Source organism: Rhinolophus sinicus, linkage group LG02, assembly GCF_036562045.2.
Source record: "Rhinolophus sinicus isolate RSC01 linkage group LG02, ASM3656204v1, whole genome shotgun sequence".
NCBI classification, from domain to species: domain Eukaryota; kingdom Metazoa; phylum Chordata; class Mammalia; order Chiroptera; family Rhinolophidae; genus Rhinolophus; species Rhinolophus sinicus.
The window spans coordinates 183,445,369-183,470,013 of NC_133752.1; the positions used below are offsets into that span (position 1 = coordinate 183,445,369).

Here is a 24,645-nt window from a genome sequence, read left to right on the forward strand (position 1 = left end):
CATCACCATTTCAGAAAACTGAATCGTAGCAAAACACCAGGATCCGGGACTTGAACTCCAGAAATCTGCAGAGAGTGTGTGATTCACCTGCTCATGCTAGTATGTCATGGGGAGTCAACATGGCCTGGTGGGGATGGGAAAAGAGACAGACAACCTCGCTCCAACACACCTCTGCCTCTAACTGGCTGTCAGAATTTGGAACAGTCATGTAATCTTCCTGACCTTGGTGTTCTCGATGACAAAATGCAGGGTGTGGTCCAGGTAGTCATTCTGAAACTGCCGGGGAGGCATGGGAGTTTGGAGGCACCACCTTGGGGTCAAGCAGGATGAGCAGCTTTCCTTCTTCTGTATTATAAACTGGCCGTCTATAGAATTTCATTTGAATTAATGGTTCTGAGGCTTTAAAATTTTTGAAGTCATTTGACTACTCATCAACCTCTGAGGTTCCTCTGTGCTAATGGCTCTAACAGAATTAGAAGAATGATTCTATGAATATTCTATGATGTATATTATCTATCCCATTATCTAAAAAGTCCTAATTAGACAGAACTATATTCTTCTAAACACAGAAATCTCCATCACACCCAAACATTTATTTCTCTATAACCTTTCTAGAATAAATTCTTTACTTTTAAATAAATGATACCCAGATACCCCCTAAATTTCAATGATCAATCCCATTTAGAACTTATTTTCCCCCTATAAAATGACATTCTCCAGTATGTTATAATACTACTGTGTCCTTACACTACTTTCCATTTATTTCCAGTAGTGTTCAGTATAGACCCTAACACACTGTATAAGTACTTAAGTGATTATTGACTCTGGATAACAATAAACTCACTCCTCAGAGATTTAAAAATCAAAGCATCAGACAAAATGTAAGTTGTTATGAGACTTCAGTGTTTGAAATACATAACTCTTACAGCACAAACACAGTATTTACATTACAAGTTCTTTTTACAAAATATGTGTACCATTTTGAAAGAATACTGTTCAGATCATGATCTAAAACCTGTCAGAGTTCAAAAAGGACTCATAGACTCTGGTCTCTGGAAATCCACTGTATAATGATTATATAAATAAAATATGGCTGCACGTCAGGACTTACCCATACATAAAAACACTACTTCTCTATCCCAATAGTCAGCAAACAATGGCCTGGAAGTTAAACATGGTCTTGACATCTTCAAAGGTTAAAAACAATTTTTTTAAACTAAACAAGGAAGAAAATGCAACAGACACATGTGACCTGCAAATATTTACTATGTGACTTTTCACAGAACAGGTTAGCTGACCCCTGCACTATATAAAACCAATTGGAATATACCGATGAATATTAAAAAAGACAACACTGTAATGGGCCAATACCATCAGCAGTACTCATTTCTAAAATGAGGCACTTCTGTTAGAATATGTGTATTTCCCAAACATAATTACATCTGGAAAGTAGCTCTGCTACTTAACTCTAGCCCTTTGTAATTAGGCCTCCATATGAAATCACAGTATATTTAGGGACCGAGGTGAAAAAGGACAAAATATTTCAAATGTCAGTCATTGAGTTTGTCAGTAATTTAAGTCACTTAAGACCATTTACAGTCTTAAATGTTTATAAAATCCATAATTTAGATATTGCCAATAGAGGGGATATTGCTGCATTATTTAAATCTATAAAAACATGTTTAGACATCCCAATTCGTTATTTTCAGAAGAACAACTCATTAACTTAGTAGCTACTTATTTTAAAAATGGGAAATGGAAAAAAGAAAAACAAAAGACCAAAAATGTAAAACCACAGCAAAAGGGTTTGGATTGCAAAGACTGGGGACTCTTAGCAATGGCTGCCTAGGCTGCTCATATTGAAGTTAGTTGGCAATGGTTGCCATGGGAACTTAGCAGCAGTGTCGTCAGTGAGCCTTTTCATTAAAAGAATGACAGGTCCACAAGCAAATGCTTTAAAAGTAAAACCAGTTCAGAGCTTCACAACACACAAGTTTTCAGTGTGTTGGTTAAATAATTCCTGGTCAGTAGGCTATATTCACGCCACAGATCAAGCATTAAACTGGATGTTTTTCCTTCTTCAGGACAAGCTGGCTAAACATCACATCAGAAAGACAACTCTGTGATGTCAAGCTTTAAAATGCTCAGTGAATGCTGAGGTAGATGATTTTCAAATGAAGATCTCCTATACCCTGATTCGATCAGGACTTGCTTCTTTCTGTATCCTCCTTCTGGGAAATATCTTCCGCTTAAGTGCAATTAACTAAATGAAAGACAAAAATAAATTTTAATTTCCATGTTGACAAACTTTAAATTTTCTGAGTCATATGACCTTAATCATTGCCAGTCTTATACATCAAAAACAGACAGCAAACAATCTCCATGATTCCTCCCCAAAACAAAATCAACCACTACTTTTGTTTGGCTTTGTAGGGTCAATATACCTAGAGATATGTGCCCACAAGATATTTAAACCCACAAGAATTTAAAGTATTTTGGCCCAAGCTGCACTTTTAAAGACCTGTAACTACAGATTTCACAGAGCAATTACCAAGCACATTTATATTCAAGATGTCTGTTTGTCAAGTCATTTTCTATTGAAGGAGACTGGCTCTGTTTAGCCATTAAGATGTTGTCTCCAAGTTTGAAAATGACTACACATATAAGATAGAATTCTTAAAAAAAAAGAAGTAAAAAACCTACATTAAAATACTATTATCGTTTTCTCCCTATACTTAAACATAGCAACAATCATTTGAAAATATAAGTAATACTCAATTTATGAATGAGTTGTAAGGCAAAAAGTTCATTTGTAATTTACTAGTTTAGAACCTGGATAAATATTTCTTTCTCAGAGAAACAGTTAATCCATAAGACATGTGAAACAGAAAATCTGACCATCATTGTAATAAAGTTTCGATGAGAAAAATAAACATGACTTTTATGATTTTAACTTGGGATCCTACTGTCTACTCATCCATCTTGAGGTGGAAGTGGGGCTTTGCCAAAGCATAAACCCCCATGGTTTGAATGATGAGCTGGAATTCTGGGGCAGAGGAAGAGGCAGCACTGGCTGGTTTGTTTGTGAGCATGGCAGAGGTTAAGGAATTTGATTCAAGTAAGTAAAGAGCAGGTGTCAGAGAGGAGAGGGGATTTACTCCTCTCTTCCTTCCTCCCTCCTCCTGCCTCTCTGGTCCTCTGTTCTCTGCCGGTATAGACAGCGGGTGGAAGCCTGACCCTGCTGTTCCCTTCCACTGCGACCAGCTGCTCCCTTCAGCCAGGGTCCCTCTCCTTCCCCATCGCAGGCCAGCAAGCAGCAGACTCATAGGTTCCTCCCTGCTCTTCTGCTCTAAAAGCAGACATAGACTTTTTAAGATTTCTTTTTTTCCTAAGATTTTTTACCTGCCAGGAACAATAGCAACAAATATCAAGAACAAGATTATATTCCCCGGGGAAGTAGATGAAGGTTAAATCGCAGTCCTATTTGCCTGCCCAATTTTCCATTTCTCGAATTTCCTTCCATCTGTGGCAGGAAGCCCAGGAGCTGTTTATCCTAAAGCTCTTGGTACTTTGACCTCCTTTTCCTTCTTGAAGTAAATTCCCGTGAGTGACAGCTAGAACAGTTCCACTCAGCAGGCACCTAGGAAGGAGGCTTGAGGTGAGGTCCGCTTGCCCTGCACCAGTCAGGTCAGCCCAGACACTGTTCCCTTCCTTCCTCATTCCTTTTTCTTCAGAGCATTTCATACCTGCGGCCTACTAAGGATGCTCTTGCCCTTTTGTTTTCATCTCACAAATCTCCCTCCTACTTCTGGACCCTCACCTGAAGGAGCTGAAGGAGGCTGTGTGTGTGCCTGCCTGGAGAGCTCTCAGCAATTCAAAGGAAATGTTAGTGGGGAACATGTAAGTGAGTACGAGGGGCACCATCTACAGAACGTGGGAAGTCTGAAGAGAAGATACTACGATCACTTTTGGAAAGGTTAAAGAAAAAGAATTGGAAAACCCTAAAAAAATAGTATCAGATGAGGATTCTAGGTGGTTTTGAGTTAAAAATATTAGAGCTTTTCAGTTTTAGCTTGAACTCTGCAAGTTAATCTATTGAGTTCCAGGTAAAAAGAATACTGGTAATGGATCTAGAAGATAAATGAATAAAAGACTATTATGTTTGATGCCTAAATATTATGAAATATATTTGACATATTGACATATGAGCTGTAAGCCAATAGAAGAAATTAAAACTTTCTTGTGGGCAGCCGGTTGGGTCAGTGGTTAGAGTGTGGTGCTCATAACACCAAAGTCACCGGTTCATTTCACACATGGGCCAGTAAGAAACAATGGCTTGAGCTTGGAGCTAAGCTGTCAGTGGGAGGCTAGTTGGCTTAGTGGTTGGAGTGCAGTACTCATAACACCAAGGTTGTCGGTTCGATTCCCACATGGGCCAGTGAGATGCACACCCCCCCACACACACACAACTAGATTGAAAACAATTACTTGACATGGAGCTGATGGGTCCTGGAAAAATACACTGTTCCCCAAAATTCCCCAATAGAAAAACAAACAAAAAAAACTTTCTCGTGAATTTATATTATTTTCTAAAAGAATCAGATACTAATATACCAAGAAATACTGTTTGATCCCTACATAAAATATATAAAACTTACCTGTTCAGCAAAAAATGAGAATATAGTAAACATAATCAATGTTGCTAGTACACAATGAGTCCAAAACTTCAATTTGTCTCTATATGCTCTCCTGTTCAAAGAGAAAAGAAACAATTATGTAGCTCTGTGCATGGTTTCACTGTATTAGCATGAGTTATTTATTTAGCAAAAACAACATGAAACACAGAAACACTGGAGGCAATCCTAAAATGTTAACATAATATACGTTTCTCACATGAGTTTGCTTTTTCATTATATTTGAATTAGTAAAGTTATCCAGGCAGAGGAGAAGACTTCAAAAGAAAATTACTTCTAGCATTTAAACAAAAGCACTCTTTCAATCATTTTCATTTAGTCATTCATATTCATTTATTCCCTCAGTCACTCAATACTTCCTGTGTATACAGAGATGAATTAAATGAAGTTCCTGCTCTAAAAGTGTGTCGTGCGGGGGACCCTGTTTGCTGTGCCATTTGTCCTACAGGGAGGCCTGCGGGGTCTCTGCTCCTGCTCCCCACTTAAGAACGCAGGATATGGTGAGGCCAAAAAGGAACACCCACGGAGCCATAGATGGGGGAGTCACACCACTATAGTCTCGCTGGCGGCATCCGCCTCTCTGCAATCCGCGCTTGCCAGCTCAGCCACCATCTTCTTGCTAGGGCCCCATTTGCTGCTAGCGTAGCCACAGCAGTTATATTAGTGGCCAATGGCTCACTGGTTACAGCTGATGGCCAACTAGCAACAGCCATCCAATCACAGTTGATGGCTATTTACTACCTGAGCCAGCACCTTTCTATGTGAAGCCGAGAGCCTAGAAACTGCACTCCTGGCTCTGTCCCCACACTCCACCCCTACAGGGTCTCACCTCACAATCTACGTGACAAGTACCTTCCGCGAGGGGCCCTGTGCGAGGAGCCTGGAGGTGGATACAATATCCTGGACACAGCTAGGCTCTCTGGGCACAGCCAGGGTTTCTTAGGGCACCACCAGTCCTTCTGGGCACAGCCAGACTTCCTGGACTTCTTAGGGTACCACCAGTCTCCCCTGGCACAGCCAGGCCTTTCAGGGCACTGCCACTCTCTCTGGGCACAGCCTAGGTTTCTAAGGGTACCACTACTCTTTCTGGGCAGAGCCAGACTTCCTGGGCACAGCCAGGGCTCTCAGGGCACTGCCACCCTCTCTCGGCAAAGCCATACTTCCTGGACACAGCCAGGGTTTCTCAGGATACCACCGGTCTTTCTGGGCACAGCCAGGGTTTCTCAGGATACCACCGGTCTTTCTGGGCACAGCCAGGCACCCTGGACACAGCCAGGGCCTCTCAGGGCACTGCCCCCCTCTCTGGGCACAGACAGACTTCCTGGACTCAGCCAGGGCTCTCACATATTCTCAGCAGCGGCCACTTGAGACACAAAAACAAACATCCACCAGGTTCCACTATGGTGGTATGTTCCCAAGCAAACAGTCAAGCGGTCCACAAAATCAGGGATGGAAAGCAATTCCTCATAGTCCACAATCATTCACCAGGGCTGTGTGCCGACTCTACAATATGTGCCCGCTCCGCAAGGCAAGGGCTCCAAGTCCTCCCCAACCTGGGGGGTGAGGGCCTCAGCAAGGATTTCCCAGCCCACAGGGCTGCAACGACCTTCACTTTCTCTGGCCTATGCTGGTTGGGGAACCATCCACATCTTCCCACCCCTCCACGGGGGTCCAGCTCTCCGGCAGCTGCTCCTCCTGGTCTTCCTGAGACTGAGTGTTCATATGTACAAACTGCTCCACCGCCCTTCGGAGAGCTTTGGCCGGCACTATACCCTGCTCGTTGCGCCATGTGTCATGCGGGGCGGCAGGAGGGGTCTCAGCTCCCGCTCCCCACATAAGAACACAGGACACAGTGAGGCCAAAAAGGAGCACCCACGGAGCCATAGGTAGGGGAGTCATACCACTATATTCTCAGGGGGAAGGAGAGGGGGGAATTAGGCAGGATTTGCTACTTATCAGCTACTAATAACTCACCTTGAGCAAATCCTTCAGCTTCTACTACCATGTTCTCATCTGTAACATGGCAATGACAGTGCCCTTCATTGTAAAGACTAAACATACTGCCCAGTACAGTGTCTGCCATATAGCAGGTGCTCAAGAAACAGGGTGGCTGGCTACTCTGATGGAAGTAACGACAATGAATAAGGCTCAGCAGATGTGCTCGGCCAGTGAGCTCAGTAGAAAGTACATTTCAATTCTTATGCTCCATAAAAACTATAAGTGTATTTTGCAAAGAAATTATAGAGCAAATAACACATTTAAAAAACTGCATCACTCTAAAAAAAATACACATGTATATGAACCACGAGCACTTACCATTCCTGCAGCTCATGCATATGAAGGAAACGGTTTCTATACTCTCTTGGCAGCTCAAACTGGGATGGTATAGGGAACATGGATTCATAGAAGTCCCTGAGAACAGCTTTCACTGTCTGGGCATCTTTATGATTGTGGTCAATATTGTCATTCAGGCAAACAAACTTCCTGGAAATAACAGAGACCCGGGGTTACTGGTTAGCATAAGGATGATCCTGACTTAACAAAACAAGAAATATGGATTCCAAATATATTTAAATGGTTTATGTGCCAAGGTGTTACATGTACTAATACGATTCTCTGGGGGAGTAATGTTCTGTCAATTTTTCTTTGGATAGTTCTCACCTGTAACACAGCACTAGGAAAGATAATCTTGAAAGCGCCTTCTAGCTGTGGAAATAAATGAATGATTTCCAGTTGGCGTGCTCCAAAGTAAGTGTTTAATAAATGTAGTTAACTGACTGGAGCATTTTGTTAGCAACCAGGGGAAAAATGAGTAAGTACCTAAAACCAGTTCTCTGAACTGACAGTAATATTACTAAGAGCAGTCACATAGATATTGGGATAGCCTCAAAGCTATATAGATTCTATGACTCTGATGACTCTTTCTTAATATGTCTCCAAGCAAACTGTAAGATGCTAGAGTTCTGGCAAAAAGGAATTGCTTTCCATTCCTCTGTAATCTTACAGAGGTGCCTCCCTACTGTTTCAAGTTTCCTTCAAGGCAAAAGTCACTAAACTGAGAGCCCATAAAAATGGTAGGTAGAGAACAGCACTTCTGAAGTACACTTGCTAAAACAACAGCAACAACAACAACAACAACAAAACCCCAAACCAAAAACAACAAAAAAACCCACCAAACTTTAATTTATAATAATAAAGACCTCTCATATCCAGCTACCAATTTACAGGAAATACAGGGACAGAGGCACATGTTAAACAACTGGGATACAATCAGAGAAGGCCAAAGTGTAGAAAATATACAGAATATATAATTGGGTTTCTTCATATACACACACAAAAAATTATATGGTGAAAAAGGGAGAGCGAGATTGAAGGAAAACCCACAGACTGTAATGAATTTACTTGATGCCACTTCAAACCTACAAACTTAAAAACATATAAAAGGAAAGAAATACATATAAAAGACAATTGGGGAAATGTGTACACTGACCAGTTTATCATATTAAGGAATAATAAATGGTATTGTGGTTATTTTTTAAGAATCTTTATAGAGAAATATATTGAAAATTTTACATACAATGATACAATGTCTGAGACTGATGCAAAAATAATTGGGTAGTGGTGAAGGAGTGGGTGTGTTCAGATGAAACCACATCAACCATAAATTGCTTACTGAAGATGAGTAATGGGCATGTGAAAGTTCATTATCCTAGCTATTCGCTAAACATGGGGACTGCTTTAAATTAAAAAAATACTAAAGAGATATGTCAATCAAGTATAATGCATGAGCCTTTACTATATCCTGGATTAAAAACAAACAACAGCTATAAAGAACATCTAGAGACAGCTGGGGAAATCTGAAGACAGACTATCTATTAGATGGCATTATTTAGTCAATGTTAAGGTTCTTAGATATGTGTGAAAGGTCTTGTGGTGTGACTGTTTTAGAAGACATATGCTAAATTAGGGGTAAAGTGTCTGGATGTCTGCAACCAATTTTCAAAGAGTTCAGCAAAAACAAAAATAAAACATATGTGTAAATAGATGAAGCAAGATCAAGCAAAGATGACAAAAGGCTGATAATTTTAAAACCTGGGTTAAGTATTTATGGGATTTATTGTACTTTTTAAAATAAAAATTTATTTAAAATTTAAAAAATTGTTTTCTGTACCTTGAAAATTTTTTCAAAATTTGGGAAAAATTAAAGAAAGTATATGTATGAGACAAAGGGTGTGTGTGGATACAGGGTAGCTAAAGCAGACACTTCGGGGTGCCAAGCAAACACTCCCCTCTCTTTCTAAAGAGAATCTACACTTTGTTGGGTATTTCTACCACCATGAGCTGACTTGCATGGAGGTGACCCCAGCCCAACCCAGAGACAGCTTCTAATTAGCATGAGCGAATCCTTCCCCTTCACAGTGACTGGTGTGAGGAGGGGACAACACGTGACACACAGCAAAAGGTAAGCCCTTTCTGCCTCAGAACATGGCTCCGTCTGCAGGGACATCTAGAACTGCGGCAGCTGCCCCGTCTCCAGCCTGAGGATGAAGCCAACACAAGCAGGAGGGCAGCAGCGATGAAGAGGTCCGAGGGAAACGCAAAGCCTGGGTGCTGCCCAGCCCAAAATCCTTGTGAAGGGGATAAACCTATCCTTAGAGATGAAGTCAGAAGACTAATTTTCCCACTCCTGACTTAAAATGAGCCCCCATAAAAGTAAAACAAAACAAGAAAGGGCTCAAAATGATAAAATCTGTTCAGGGTCACAGGGTGTATCTGGGCCTGGCAGACACTGCAGGTGAAGGTTGGCTTACCATTGTGTCTTTTTAGTAAAATCCTATCTCCTGAAGTACCACAGAGGTCTATGAATTCAACAACTCATCCAACAACTTGCAAATAGGCATAAGGATATAAAAGGAGAAGGTATAACTAAGAACTGCACATTCTCAAATGGCATTACTACAGATCACTAATGACTGAGAAAGCATATCAACAGAATGGGGGAAGCAAAAAGCACATACCGAAATTGATTCTTAAAGTTAAAATTATTTTTAAAAATTAGAGCAGGGCATTCCAGGCAGAGGGAACAGCATGTGCAAAGGGAGCAACAGGCTGGGTGATTATTAATTATTGTGTCTTACTGTTTACTTGGCTTACGGGAAGTATGCATTTATTATTTTGTAGGAAATAAAGTACTTCCTGAATTACTAAATACACTAAATAAGCATTCAAGATAGTTTCATTTTTCTTAAAATTCCAATTTCTGCCCTTACGCCCAAACAAGAATGGGATTTTCAGAAAAAAATACCATGGTTTGAACATGTCTAGAACTTTTACATCTCAGAGTATTTATAATTAAAATCATAATTTAAATGAGGTGAAACTGAAGACTTCCAAAACCATTTCAAAGACTCCGATAAAAAATATTTAATTTTAGAAATGCTGAGAGGCCCAGCTGTCTGGCCTCACCTCCCCTGTGATGCAGTCCCACCCCTTAGTGGCACTGAACAGCTCACGTCACTTGACTCATAGAAGTCTGTGCATGAGTGGACCCTATCTCAACTCACAACTCTTATCTCTCAGTCTAAACACTACCTCCATCATTAGCCATTTCCATCTGCTCCAAACAGAAATAAATCACTCCGTTCTCTTTAGTTCTGTTGCTTTTTTTTTTTATGCATGTTTGCATGATTAAAGATAATTTTTAAAGTTATGGGAATTCTCTATACTTTCTGCTCAATTTTGTTGTGAACCTAAAGGCGCTCTAAAAAATAAAGTATTAATTAATTTAAAAATCCAGTACCTGGGGTTTTTTCTTATATCATCCAACTGGCCAACCACATGAGAAACATTGGTACGAATCATTTTAAAAGCAATTTCTTCTTCTCCCATGATTTCAAACCTAATTACCAAACATTTAAAAAGTGTAAATATTTACATGGATATGAAAAACAAACTTTCAATAAGAAATACATTTTATAAAACTTTAACAGACTCAACATCCTCAGAATGACTTAATGTTTCAATCTCACATAAGAAAACAATCTCAAATACATTTTAAAAGAATGCTTAATAAACTACTGTAAAACTATATGAAAATACGAGATTCTTGTCATAATTATTCTTAAACTAAACAAAGAGGAAATTGCATGTCTACTTACCTATATTTGTTTTTGTCCTTATATGCTTTGTGGATTTTATCAGTTACCGGTTTACAGTTGGTTACTAGACTTTTAGTGACTGGTGGCTGTGAGAAAATACAGACATTACATCAGGGCTAGGGACCAGGTAAGGCAAACAAAGCATCTGCCTCAGGTGCAAAATTTAAGAGGGTATCAAAATACTTAGTAATCAAGACAATGTTTTTAAAAATCTAATTGGTATACTATGGCCCGCAAGCTAATTGCCTGTTTTTGTAAATAAAGTTTTAAGTGGCACATATCTATATACTAATCCATGTCATATGCTAAACCAACCAGTGCATGGTCAACGATACTTATAGTTTGTCTACGTATTCTGATGGCTCCTGTGCTAACCTCTGTCACGAGCGGCTGCCACTCATCACATTGTGTCTCCTTGTGAGCCTTCCTGGGGCTCTCTGAGAACAGAAGAGAGGAACACAGTCCCTGACGTGCACTGTGAATGCTAAATGAATGATTCCTTCAATCAGGAACCAGATTTTTTATTGATTTGTTACTCTTTTCTCCATTCATTTATAAATGTCTTACCTGCAGTTTACTATAAATTATTTATATATGGCTTGATCATTGGCAAGGTGGAAAAAATTTGTAAATAACATTTTATTCTGATTTATTCTGAAAGTAAAAGCTATTCGTTAGAGAAAATATGCAAAATACCAGCGTGAAAAAGGAAATTAAAAAGCACTTATGATTTAATCTATTGTCATCTCTGTTACTTTTTGGGGTGTGTGTGTGCATGTGTGCGTGTGTGAAGGTATTTGGGAGTTTTCCATAGTTCAAATCATACTGTGTATATGGTACTACCTATTTTCCCCCAACGAATTTTATTTTGTAAACATTTTTCCATATAGCAGTAAAAATTAATTGTAAGCATCAATTAATGGCTATATTACACCCTTGTTCCATCAATTCTAAATACACATTTTTCTTTCACATTATCACTTCTCTGAAACTGGGAAGCATTTTATAATTAACAGTCTTCCAATCATTTCAGCCAAGTGGCACTCCAACATATACGTATGTCAATCATCCACAGCACCTTCTGGGAAGATCAAGAAAGTGTCAGCATCAAAACAGCTTAGCTTTGATGAAAGACGGTATTCCAGTTGACGAATACTCGTACTTCCTTGGTTAATGTTTAACCTCAGGACTATTCTCCCAAGCCAACGAGATTACTTTAGAGCTAGTTTCTGCCATCCTTAGTGAATAGGAGGCCTAATTATAGAATGTAAGCAACTGATTTCAATATTAGCTTAACATCCATTGGGTAAGAGAAAAGATATTCCAAAACAAGATATAAATTATTCTGGATTATCTGTGCTACTTTCCACCAAAATTATATATACACACAGAGCCCACTTCTAGTTTTTGAAGTGCCATACAGAAATGGTGTAAATAACACCCGATAAGGAAACACTTTCTGTTTTTCATAAAAGAACGCATTCCACTTACCAGATTGGGGTCATAGTATGCTTCCTGAGTTGCTGGGATGTTGCTTAGTTGAGTGATATTAGCAGGAAGCATTTTCGAGCAATTTATTAACATGTGTTCCAGACCCGTTAAATCCTTAAAGAAAAATAAAAGGATAAACCTCCTATGTATGTTACAAGTAATGATTGTGGTTTTAAAATAAAAACTATGTAAAAGTCTCCAAAATGTTTAATAAACTCTATCTTCAAAGAGACTTTGACTATATGATTCTTGTGCTAAAGATACCCTAAAAAGAGCAGAACAAGACAAAACAAATACAGGTATTGCATCTTCGTCTCAAAGTAGAACATCCTGGACTGTGAGGTACCATTTTACACAAGATGGTCCAGGGGATCACCAGAAGGGTGACCTGCAGCTGGATGCATCTTGGCACTCTCAATAGTGAGCTTCCTACTCCTGGGACTAGAGGGGACCATGACAGGGGGTCCTGTGCAGCATCACGGGCCTGGCTGGGCTCTCCAGTCGGCCATTCCCGAAGCCCCTGAATGAACTCGTCACGAGAGTCTTAAACTCAGGGATGGTCTGGCTCTTCTCCAGACAATACAATAGCGATCCGCACTGCAAGCCTAAAAAAGTAATCTCATAAAATACGAACTCCAAATTTGGTTTTAATTCTGGCACTAAAAATGAACTAGTTGGGAACACCCTCATTAAATATTAAGAATTGCTTTTACTTGACTTACACTGACAGATACAGGGGGAGAAAAAGAAAGTATCACAATTAAAAGTTTTATTTAAAACGTCACAAAGTTTAGGGGGGAAAATGCAATACCTGCAAACTTAAAGGCAGGTCGTGAATTCTGGTAGCCAGTGTTCGGATTTCTCTGTCAGATAAGACACCAGATTGGTCGGTATCAACTTCATCAAAAACTTGAGATATATTCAATGGCTGAACTGCACTCATGAGGTAATAAAAATAAGAGAAGGCAAACTGCATATCTTCAGAATGGCGCACTTTGTGAAATGATGTCTTGTCAAATTCTTCAGGAAACCTGTACAGATGTAACACACAATGAGCTCGAGATGTTTAAAATATACACGGTGCCTAACATCTGTGGAGTTAGCATTTGTTTCCTTCCCACTTATTTAGACAATACCTTCAACATATGACTCCTCAAATATTAGAGCCACAAATTTAGCACGGCAAAGATGTAAGTTTCAAGCAGCCTTAGCTGTGAGCACATGCAAGCAACCCAAACACAAGCCAGACTTACATATCTTGCAGTTCTTGCATAACTATTCGGTCGATCATGTGAGGCATGTGTGCAGGGACTTTCCGAGATGTGAATCCAAACTTGCTATTCAGAATTTTATTTACATATCGGAGGGAATCTGCAAATGTATCTTTCAGTTGCCTCCCAGTATGTGTGCTATCAGTAAAGTATGCCAATTGCATTTTCAATGACTCTTCTTCCTGAAAAGAGAATTCCACACACCACAGCGTTATGTTTAATGCACAAGTATATTCGGTTAACAAGAGATAGAGGTGCCATTTATAGAATGTGGTAATGACTAGTCACTAACGATCCGTGAGGGGCAAATGAAATGAGCACTCACACATCACTTAACGGACACTAAGAGCAGGACTGAATTGGATTCTAGTGAAGTATCACCAACATTGGCCTGAGAACAACAGCTGTAGCATGAAGGGGATTCGCCAAAGAATAGTCATTAACCAGGAGATGTCATAGCCATTCAATACAACATTTAGAAAATTTATTTACAAATAAATTTGATAGTGTTTTCATATCAAGCTTTTCTACCGGTGATTTCAAAGCAGCAAGTACTTGACTTTTGAACACAAGAACTAAAATACAAACTGGTTTCACCATATAATTGTCTTAGTATTATAAAATGTAAAGAACCCTATAAGAGGTAAAAATGACTGAATGGGCAAATATTGGCAAAGAATATGAACACACTTTACAAAGGACGCAATAGTGTTGCTTCTCAAGCTATAAAAATGTAAAGAGGTTGATGATAACTGGTGTTGGTTAGCCTGTGGCGAAACAACCAGTCGTGGATACTTATTTGTAGAAGCATGAAGTGGTACAACATTTCAGAAGGACATATTGAAATTTCCATGCACAAGACCCTTTAACCTAGCAATTCTACCGACAGAAATAAAAACATCCTCAAGAGTAAGATATGTGTATGAGAATATTTATTGCAACACTATTTGAAATTGCAAAACACTGGAACTAGCCTGCAGCTGTTAAAAAGAACAATGGCAGTCACATGGGCAATTTGCCCACATGTCACAAACCAAAAGGCAACTGCAGAGCAGTATATGTATAGTGTAACTTCACTGTTGCAAAACAGAAACCATATGGTTTATATGTTTACATACCTATAGAAAAATAGTGAAAAATACCCACCAAATTATAATCGTGATTATCTCAAGTGGGGAGATAAGGAAGGAAGGAGGGAGACCTTTCCCCTTTTTACTGTATCTCTTGTTACATAGCTTGCAATTTCTAATACCAGCTTATGGCACTTTTGCAATTAAAACAAGGAAAAACAGTGTGAAAATAAACCTAGGCACAAACTCTGCATTCCTTCATTCAACAATTAATAAATGCCTACTGTGCCAGGTACAAGATACTTCCTGAAGACAATGAAAGGAATAAGACATAGTTCCCCTCTTCATCCTCCTTTCTCCCAGCCTGACAGCCACTCATGACTGGGATTTGTTCACAATCCCACAGGAGTTTTCTGAGTCTGTTAACTCCTACCCACCCTTCAAAAGCCGGCTCACAGGGTACTTCTTCAAGGATGTCTTTCCCAATACCTCCAGGCAAAGATAAGGAATGTTCCTTCTGGATTCCTTGCACACACCTCAACAGAGATACCTGTCACATTGCTACAATTATTCGCCCACAAATCTGTGTTCCCGACTTGCTCTTTGAATAACCATTAGCAGCGACTGTGTTCTAAGCATCTTGCCTTCCCCAGCTGTTAGCAGTGATGGCTCTCGGGAGACATACAGACACCGCAGCTCTGCGGAGGCCATGGTTCGGGAGGGAAAGCTCTCCTACTCTGACGCTTGGCTCACACTGACTAGCTGTTGTGATGTCGGGGAAGCTAAGGAACTTCTCACCTTGGTTTTTTTTCATCAGCAAAGCTGGGAAAATATCAGATCTGACTCATGCAGTGCACACAAAAGCGTTTTTTTGAAATCACAGCATGGCAAGCAAAGATACCATTCCTGTTCTACCGCTTACTCAGGCTATGCCCCAGGCGGAATCCCTTGCTCATTTTCACAACAAGACCGTTTTCTAAACTGTAAAATGGGGATAACAATACTTAGGAGAAACTGCTATAAGCTATTTTTATTATTAGGGTTATTGGGACAATAAATGAAACCACCTAAGAAAAACATATAGTTCAGTGGTTGGCACAGAAAAGTGTTGGACCAAATGTAGCTGCTATTAGATTATTATCACTTAACAAGGTTATTTTTTCCTGAGCATGGGAAGGAACAAGGCTGGATGTCACTTACATCAAGAAGGTCTTGGAAATACTTTTTTTTCTCCCACGGCAAAAAGCCCAGGTAACTGTCTGTGTAATGTTGCAGTTTTCTTCTGGGTAACACTTCATTAAGATCTATGTGATTTTGAGGATTGTCCTCCATTCTGTTTTTCTCTTCTTCCCCTGTGATTTTGTTTTCTTTGGGCACATGCGTTTCCAGTGGAACCATCAGAGATGAGAGCTTTTCTTTCCACACACTTCCGCCGCCTACTTTTTGGGTCTGAGTTTCAGATCTAAAGCTTGCTTTGGTTTCCAAGTCCGAGGGTGGATTCTGACGCTGGTAGTGGCCAGTGACTTTCATTGTCACCGCTGGAAAAGCTGTCCTCTGTAACCTTTCAGATGCTCCTAAGCTGTTTGGCAACATGCTTTTGTGAACCTGTTTTGCCAGTGGAACCTCCAAACTATCATTTCTTTCACCGTGGTTTATTTGTACTGCGGCGTCCTGTAAGTTCATCAAAAACGATTTCAGCAAGATTGACTTGGACAGGTTGTATCCTTTCACAGTGATGTCTCCACGTTCCAATTGCAAATCCAGGTTACTGAGACGTAACTGGGCCTCTTTTGGAAGGAGTGAAATATTTACCAAGGGAATTTTCACCTCCTCTTGGAATCTCCCTGTTGTATTAACATCATGTCTCTTGAATTTTGGAAAGCGTTTCTCTTCGGGAACATCCTCAAATAGGATTTCCGCATCTGGAAGAAGTGTTATGGGGCTAACCAAAGTTTGGTAAGACCTCTGGGTCGTAGAATTCAGCTTGGGTTCCTCTCTTGTGTCAACCTCTACTGCTATCTGGATTTTGAATTCTTCGTCGTTTGTATTTTGAAGTGTGAGATTAAAATGTATTGTAGTCGCATTCATTCCACTGTGCATTATGAGGTGGATGGTTTTCCACTTGTTGGCAATAGAAGCATGTCGAATTATTGGGTTGTCACTGTAAGCGCCTTCAATTCCCCTTTTGGCTATTTCTGCAAAGCTGAAATAAGGCAGGTGCTCACCTTTTGGAATAACATAGTGAGTCTGGTTTGCGAGAAGAGTTACTTTATATAATTCATGAAAATGATCTAGAGGAAAAAGCACAAACATGACTTAAAAAAAATTAGGCACTTCCCTTCCCTTTCCTTTAATTCTTAGAGTCTGAGTTTTTACTAAGAATGCCTTTAAATGGACTTCAAAGTAATCAGAAATTCTAATCTAAGAGCTACTGGCAGAGGAGGGCTCGTTTTACTATCTGAAGCCACCACAATTATCAACATGGAATGTTTGCTGAGTCTGCCTCACTACCAAGACACCACACAATTCTTGACAGCAAATTCCAATGGTCAACTTCCATCTTTTTGTCCATTTGAAAAAATACAACTTTCTGCCAAAACCACCTCCATTAATAAGCTATCAACAAGATATAGTATTCAAACCATCCTTATCTAATAAATGATTGGTCTTTTGTTATTTCCAAATTAAACCATCATCATGTATTTTTCTACGAAGGTCAATCAGCTTAGTAAAAAGAAAAATCAGACTCAAGCAATAAAGGAAAAGATGTAGCCTTAGTATCTACTGTTTTCTAAAGATCTGTGTCCTTCTCTTTTAACTTACAACTAGTTTGGATGCAAAGCTGGGAAACGGATACACTGAGAATAATTACTTTACCCTCTCTACTTATCAAGGAGTTTTATCCCCTGATCCTTCTGTGTTTTTATGGCAATAAATATACCTTGCCCACAGTCACCAGCATCAAACCCACAGGACAAGACATTGCAGGCTTGGTCACAGAACTTATCAGCGAGCCAGGAATTTGCACAGCCTTGATTGCAGTAAGAGACACTGTTCATTCCTCCTCCAAACTGCCAGGGCTGTCCAACTCCAATACTCCCGGTTCCTCCGCCTCCTGCAACATAGCGACTCCCTGCATTGTTACCTATAGAGGGAAGAGGAAAACAGAACCTTGTTGCACTTGTAATCTTAAAAAAGAGATAGTTCCTTATTTCTTAATAGTGTTTTCAAGATGGATGCCCAAGGTTCAGTCAGAAAGCATTCACCTCATTCTTTAGTAAGATATCTCGTGTAGCTTAAGAAGAAAACGAACTGAAAAGGGGGCATTACTTGACTGTGGGCTGGGCACTTACTATCTGTGCAACCGAGAGGCACAGACTTCAAAACTGCTCCAGGGGACACGTGTAGACGTGGAGGGAGGAACAGGGACACAGGAAGAGGTTATTCCAAGACTGTGGCTGTCAGAACTGCCCGAAACATGACCGACTATGGGTGCTAACCTCGTTATCTAATGTCCACGTTCTAGTAGTGGCTGAGTTCTCTGGGCTGCACAGATCCACTCTGCATGTCTGTGTGTTCTCCCTGCAGCTGCTTCTATTTCTCAAAAGAGCATCTGATAGATCTGACTGAAACACAACTTGAAGTTTTGTTTCCTCCAGTACTCAACACTTTTCCAAATCTGTTTCCTCATATGAAATACGGGGATGACAACATCTCTGCATGTACTCTCTCTTTCTCAGGTGACTAAGAAATTAAGGTGGATAATGGATAATGTTTCATAAATTTAAATGCTTTATAAATTGACGGCAACAAATAAAAGTAAAGAACTTATTGTTACCAACAAGTCCAAATATAAGCATGTAAGAAAGGGAGAAGAAATGCTGAAGAGATGAGACATTTCTTTCTTTCTTTTTTTTTTTTACATTTATTTCTTTTGCCATCTCTTTAGTCACACACTGACCTATGTATAGCCATCTGCTGCTAAAAGCCACCAGCCATGAGCTCCTGTGAGAACCAGTTACAGATGTCCTTGCTCTCGAGCTTACGTGATTAAGGGTATTCCTGATTTCCATATTTTCAATAATAAGATAAGGCATTTTCAAATGCCAGGCCAACATGGGAAAATGCCCTCATCGATGGATAATACGAAAAGCTGGATCACACAGACACTAGTCATCACCTCCAGAGTCTCTGGATTACGGATTGTTTTAATACCTGAAGAACGTCTAATTCACTGTCCATGTTCACTAATGATTAGGAATGAAAAAATTCCATAAACTGAAGCAAATTACATTTGAACACATCCTTACCAGAGCAATCACCACCGTCCCAATCACAGGCTGAATTATTACAAGCCTTGTCGCAATAGCCGTCTTTAATCCAGGAACCTGGGCAGCCCTCAGCACAGTTTGGCACAGGCCATGTCAAATAAACCTACGATAAAACCAGAGAGAATGTACACCGGTTTCTGGTTTCTGACACTTTTTAACTCTCAAATTAGGATTCCTTTAAAAAAAATAAAAATGGAGCCTCTAGCAAAGGTTAATATTTTCCACGGGCTGACTACATTCATTGGCATAGTTTGCTTTTAGTTTGCCTGCTCCGGTAGTCATTTTCTAAGTTGTATTCTTTTGGCAGTTCTTACTGAGCACATTTACTCTGTTCCATTCCTCGAGGAAAGCAGACCAGGACTCAACTCATGGGTGGTTTCTCACACCAGAGTCTTATAATACATTTTGAAATAAAATAGCAACATGTCAGACTTGGATGTGAGTACAAATGCATGCCAAAGCAGGTGGAAAGTACACCACACAAGTCACTGCTTTCCTGTGACAGCTGTCATTAACTCCTGAATGTATTTATGCATAATCTTGTCTCAAGGCTGAGAAAAGCTACAGATGAACACTAAACACCCTAAGCATAAAATTCTGTGATAAATTAGTCAGTGCAGCAATCTGAGTTGTGGACTCACCTGCTTTCAAAATGTGATACGGGACACGGTTACTTTTGAAATGAAAATCATTAAACGAAGCATGCTCCCCTTTTGAAGTCTCCATGCCTTTTGCCCATTCCATCTGTTTGGAAACTAACTAACTCCTACTTGTTCATCAAAGTTCATTTCCACTCAGCTGGGAATTCTTCCCGGTTCCTGTCTGATTTCAACCTCCTGTGCTCCCACTCCTTGGCACCCAGGGCACACCTGCCGGAATGGAAATAACTGAACAGAGTCACTGATTTTGTGTGTCACCCCCGTGAAGCCACACCTCAACTTTGCAGCCCTACAATCTGACACGGGGGAGGCCGCTGAACAGGGAGACCAGAGAATGAGCACAGCAGGGTGGCATGAACAGCGACAGAAAAAGTAGCTTTGTGCATTTACCACGTACAGTTGCAGAGTTCTATCACTTACAAGCTTACGGTGATAAGCCTCCAGCCTAACAATAAATCCTTCTAACAACGCTACGGGGGATTCCTCTTTTCCCCACTATGCAGGCAGGACACACAAAGGTCAGGTCATTGCTCAGCACGGTTCTAAACAGCTGGCTCCCAAGTCTGTGCTCATAACCACTTCCCCTTCCTGCCTCTCAAAGACACAGTGAGACCAGCTGCCTTCCGTGAAACTGCATCCATGTCTTTAAGCAATAAATTGAGCTAACTTTCTATCTTGGTCATTTTGCTGACACTGTAACCAGGGTTTTGTGTTTCATAGTGATTTTGCTTTTTCTGCTGCTGTTGTAGGAGAAAATTTACAGGGCTGGGTAAAAAGAGTGGGTTCTGGATATCTGAGAATGTAGAAAAGTGAAAAATTACTAGGAGGTAGCTTTCTTTCTCCCAAATTGTTAACTTTCCTGGGCTTAGTACTCGAAATGCTTATTTGATCAAATCTGAATACAGTAGTATATATACTGATTCCTGATTTCCCGTTTATAACTTCTAAGTGACTTACAAGCTAGATATCGCTTCCTCTTGGATACTCACCTTCTGACCTTTGGAGTGACTATAAAAATCATCCGGCCAGACATCCTTCCCAAACATGACATCGTCGTTCAGGTAAATAAACTTCTGAGACAGGCCCTCGATGCGATGGATGTGACTTTCAATAGCTGGTGAACTAAAGGTGGGCAAGTGGCTCAAATTCCGAAAAACATCCTTTTAATGAAAAAAAGAAAGAAAGTGGGTGAATGCGTGATTTTCTTTTTCGAAGGAAGGAGGAAAGTGAGGAAGGACTAAGATAGGTAGAAATGGAAGTGAGAAGGATGAGGGAAATGAAACTAGGGAAAAGTAAAAGACAGAAAAAGAAACCACAGCCCTGTAATATATGAAAAGTCACGTACCTGGTGTGTCACTATTGTCACTCGAGGATTATCAAGGTTCAGCCACGATGGAATCTGCCCATTGGTGACAATGAAAATATTCCGAACCCATGGTGCGTGCCTCTCGATAGATCGCAGGGAGTATCTCAGTTCTTCATTATCTTCAAAACGGCTGGCAGAAACGTCTTCATCCTGCTTAGACTGAGAAAAACATTTGGCCCATGAAGATGTAAAATGTCCCTTCAGTCCCACCTCCTCCTCCTCCTGTCTCTCCCCCTGCCCTCTCTACTCTCAGGATGCTCTGGCAGACTTTTAAAGACCCAGTCTTACTTTTAAACATTACAACACCTACAAAACACTCAGCATAGTTAAAACAACAACAACACAAATATCTGACATTTCTTTCCCACACTTTTTAGAAAAGATTCTTGCATCTGATTCTAGTCACTTCAATTAATATTAACCAATGGCAGTGATGGGAAAATTAGAAAAGTTCCAGTCAACTCAAACCCTCTTCCTTCTTCTAATATAGTGACTATACATCTTTAACGATCTAAATCCGCGATTCGGGTGTTAAAATAATCTCTGTATCCCTTACCTGGCTGATGGCACTCAGATCCCATAATAAATACGCAGGACTTATGGTCAGTTCTTTTCCATCAATGGTCATGTTCTTCTTCGTCTGCTTATTCAGTTCTTGGAAATCTTTGGGGTTATTCAATTTTAGAAGGGCTACACTGGCCTCTGAGTACAGCTGCAACTATAAAATAACAAGAGGGTTACCTGTGGAAACACTGAACCCTAAAGAAGAGACACCTTTAGATTCCCAGTTTGATCACTGAACTTTAAATATACGTATAATATAGAATATACAGTATACATAGTATACATCTAAATATATATTATATACATTTAAAGATGAAGTTTCACATATATATGAAATAGCAAGCCTACATCTCAAAAAACAAGAAAACCTAAACAAGCCACTTTTCCCAAATGAATGGAACAGACCAGTTATTAAAAACAAGGAGTGGTAGGGAGTGTGGCAGACGGGACATCTTAGGCCACATCTGAAAGCTGTGGCCACTACCCAATGCCACCCAGTGCTGTCAGATTTCCTGAGATCAGAATCCCTGAGAATTATATGAAATCTCCCAATTTTCAATGCTGGCTCAAATGTTTTTGCTTGTCATATATTTGAACTAAATACATTTGGTCACCAGTTTGTGCCCTTTGTTCTAGAATATTACCCATTTCCTTTTTCTGGGATTAAGCCCTACAATGTAACTTCACTGGATTGGTGGAGAGCAGGTCTGCTAGCAGGGCGGCCTAGCAGTTTCTGTGCCCCATACCTAGGAGGAGTGTCTGGCAGGGCTGCTTACAGTGCTTCTGATAGGACAGGTAGATAGAAATGAGCAGGAGGAGGAGAGACCCAGCCCCAGTTAGAAAGCTCCTTGTTGCAGCTCCTACTTGGATCAAACACGCATTGCAGCTTCCCTCACTTAGGGCACTAATGCCTTACTAGCCCAGCAGGATTCCACGATCACACATACCCCTCAATCAAAGGGATGTATTGTAAGAAGCTAGAAAGAGAGACAAACCATCCTGCTTATCAGAATGTACACCCTGCTTCTCAGGGCCATTGTAATGAGTTCAGGCAGCCTTGGGAGCGAGAAGGGAATATGAGACATGCCAGCTGGGATAATGAGAGGCACTGGTGAGGGAGAGGGGAGAAAATTCTACCCATAGAAAGAAAAACTCTCACACAATGTAAGGAGGGGCTGTTTCCCTCTCTTGGGTCAGCCTGCTCCCTATCTCAGAGTGTACTTGCTTTTACTAGTAAACTTCTTGCTGTTCTACAGTGCACAAACTGTCTCTTAACTGAATTCTTTCCTTCAAGAAGACAAAGAGCAGAGGTACGATGTCATTCCCGGTAACACTTCCATAGGAAGAGCACCTTTGGGAGCAAAGCTTTTGAAGTGGTCGTAAGCCCATTATAAGCATCAACACGTGTTAGGAACAGGCTTCCCCACCTCCACTAGAATCTAAACCATCCTAGATCTGTTTATGTTCTAACTCTGTATCACAATTTCCTATGAAAAAGACCTTTCAGAACTGAAAAGGGCAGGGAGAGGATTGGAAACCACTCATCTAGGACAGCAAAATCCTTCTGTTGACCTGGCTTTTCTAACCGTGCCTAGGGCCTTCTTTTTTCATTTGTAAAACAGAAGCAAACACAAATTATTATGCGTTCATTCTGAGCTCTTGTATTTGCAACATGACTATACTTCGCTCACCTCTCAAGGTTACATAGGCCAAAAAACTAGAGGTTAGAGTTAGAATTTTATTTATACCCTTCCCCCTTTTTCTTATGCAGGCCATTACCTCTTAGCACAAACTGTGTGTGGCTGTATGTGTGCACGTGCTGGTGTGTGTACTGTCTTCCTGTCTTCTTTCACCTTGGCAGTGCCTGACATATACTCAGCCCGCACTGCTGTCACCACCCTGCCTAGGTGTGGGGGGCAGATGGGAGGAAGGCCATGCAGGGCGAACAGTCTTCTGTCTGCGTGGTACCTACACAGTCTCTCTCACTACCCACTCCCCGCCTCCCCTGCTCCTTCTCTACCTCCCACAGTGGCTCCCACAGCACCTGGGAGGGCTCCTGAGAGTGCTAAAATCACTATTCTAGAATAAATAAATGTCGTGCTTTAATATTCTGATTTAAAATTTAATGAGAAACTAACCTTATCTTCATCTCTTCTTCCAAACTGCTTTTATTCTTGAAAACTATTTTGAAATTTCACAGACGTTTTCCTAAGGTAACTATATAATAATTGGAAGAGAGTTGAAAAGTAAGGAGCAGAAGGAAATACTTATGTATATGAGAAAGATTGTCTACCACTGTCATCAACCAAGTTTTGAGTGGTGAAAAAGGTGGGGAGGAGGTCTCCTGTGCTGGCCACTAGGTGGCGCCCCAATCCCGGACACCTTAATTACTTTTCAGGAAGAGAGACAGGAGGCGGTAAGGAAGAGTGGTTGCAACAAGAGCCGAAAGCTGAAGTTCTTAGCTTGGGCAACTGCCTCCATATACAGATTCTTACTTGAAATTATAAGTTTATCTAAATTCTTTAAATCACAAGTTTCTCAAAGAGAGAGCAACTTTTAGACACCTACCCCATAGAGACCCATTTACCCTTTGCTCTTTTTAAGCCATTGACATTTCAAGACATCTGTTACTGTAGCATTACTGTGCTAAGGATGACTGACTGAATAAAAGCACTTAAATAGTTTTTGGGTGTGATCCCTTCCAAATAAGTGTTTACACAAAGCGCTGTGAGACCACCTCGGCTGTAGGTATGTGGGGGCAAGGAAGGCTTTGCAGACAGGAGGCATTTTGGCTGGGCCCTGAACAAAGCAACCATTCTCCCAGCAGAGAGTAGGAAAGACCATTCCAAGAAGAGAGAACAACCTGAGCAAAGGGCCGGAGGCTCGCAGTCAATGGTGTTTGCAGAGAACTGGGACAACTGTTGCTGAGGCCAGAGCCCCGGCAGGGATTGTACTGGTGCCGAGACTGGGACGGGAGGCTGAGGCCAGACTGAGAAAGATCTCCGGGTAAAGCGCCTGGATTTCATTTTGGAGACAGGAAG

At 40.6% G+C, this 24,645-nt stretch overlaps 1 protein-coding gene across 3 annotated transcripts in view; it reads right to left on the minus strand.

Moving 5' to 3' along the window:
* Positions 1–882: 882 nt before the first annotated feature.
* Positions 883–24,645, minus strand: part of GNPTAB (N-acetylglucosamine-1-phosphate transferase subunits alpha and beta) — an 88,131-nt gene continuing 64,368 nt past the window's right edge. For all 3 annotated transcript variants that reach the window (XM_074326216.1, XM_019732104.2, XM_074326217.1), the window contains 14 exons: positions 21,597–21,758; positions 21,020–21,199; positions 20,664–20,834; positions 18,995–19,118; positions 17,626–17,829; positions 15,885–16,975; positions 13,597–13,796; positions 13,155–13,374; positions 12,344–12,457; positions 10,853–10,938; positions 10,495–10,593; positions 7,011–7,178; positions 4,659–4,749; positions 883–2,263 (listed from right to left, as the gene is read on the minus strand). In XM_074326216.1, the coding sequence (XP_074182317.1) occupies positions 2,186–2,263; positions 4,659–4,749; positions 7,011–7,178; positions 10,495–10,593; positions 10,853–10,938; positions 12,344–12,457; positions 13,155–13,374; positions 13,597–13,796; positions 15,885–16,975; positions 17,626–17,829; positions 18,995–19,118; positions 20,664–20,834; positions 21,020–21,199; positions 21,597–21,758 (2,988 nt within the window). In that variant the 3' untranslated portion in view covers positions 883–2,185. The remainder of the gene's footprint in view (positions 2,264–4,658; positions 4,750–7,010; positions 7,179–10,494; positions 10,594–10,852; positions 10,939–12,343; positions 12,458–13,154; positions 13,375–13,596; positions 13,797–15,884; positions 16,976–17,625; positions 17,830–18,994; positions 19,119–20,663; positions 20,835–21,019; positions 21,200–21,596; positions 21,759–24,645) is intronic.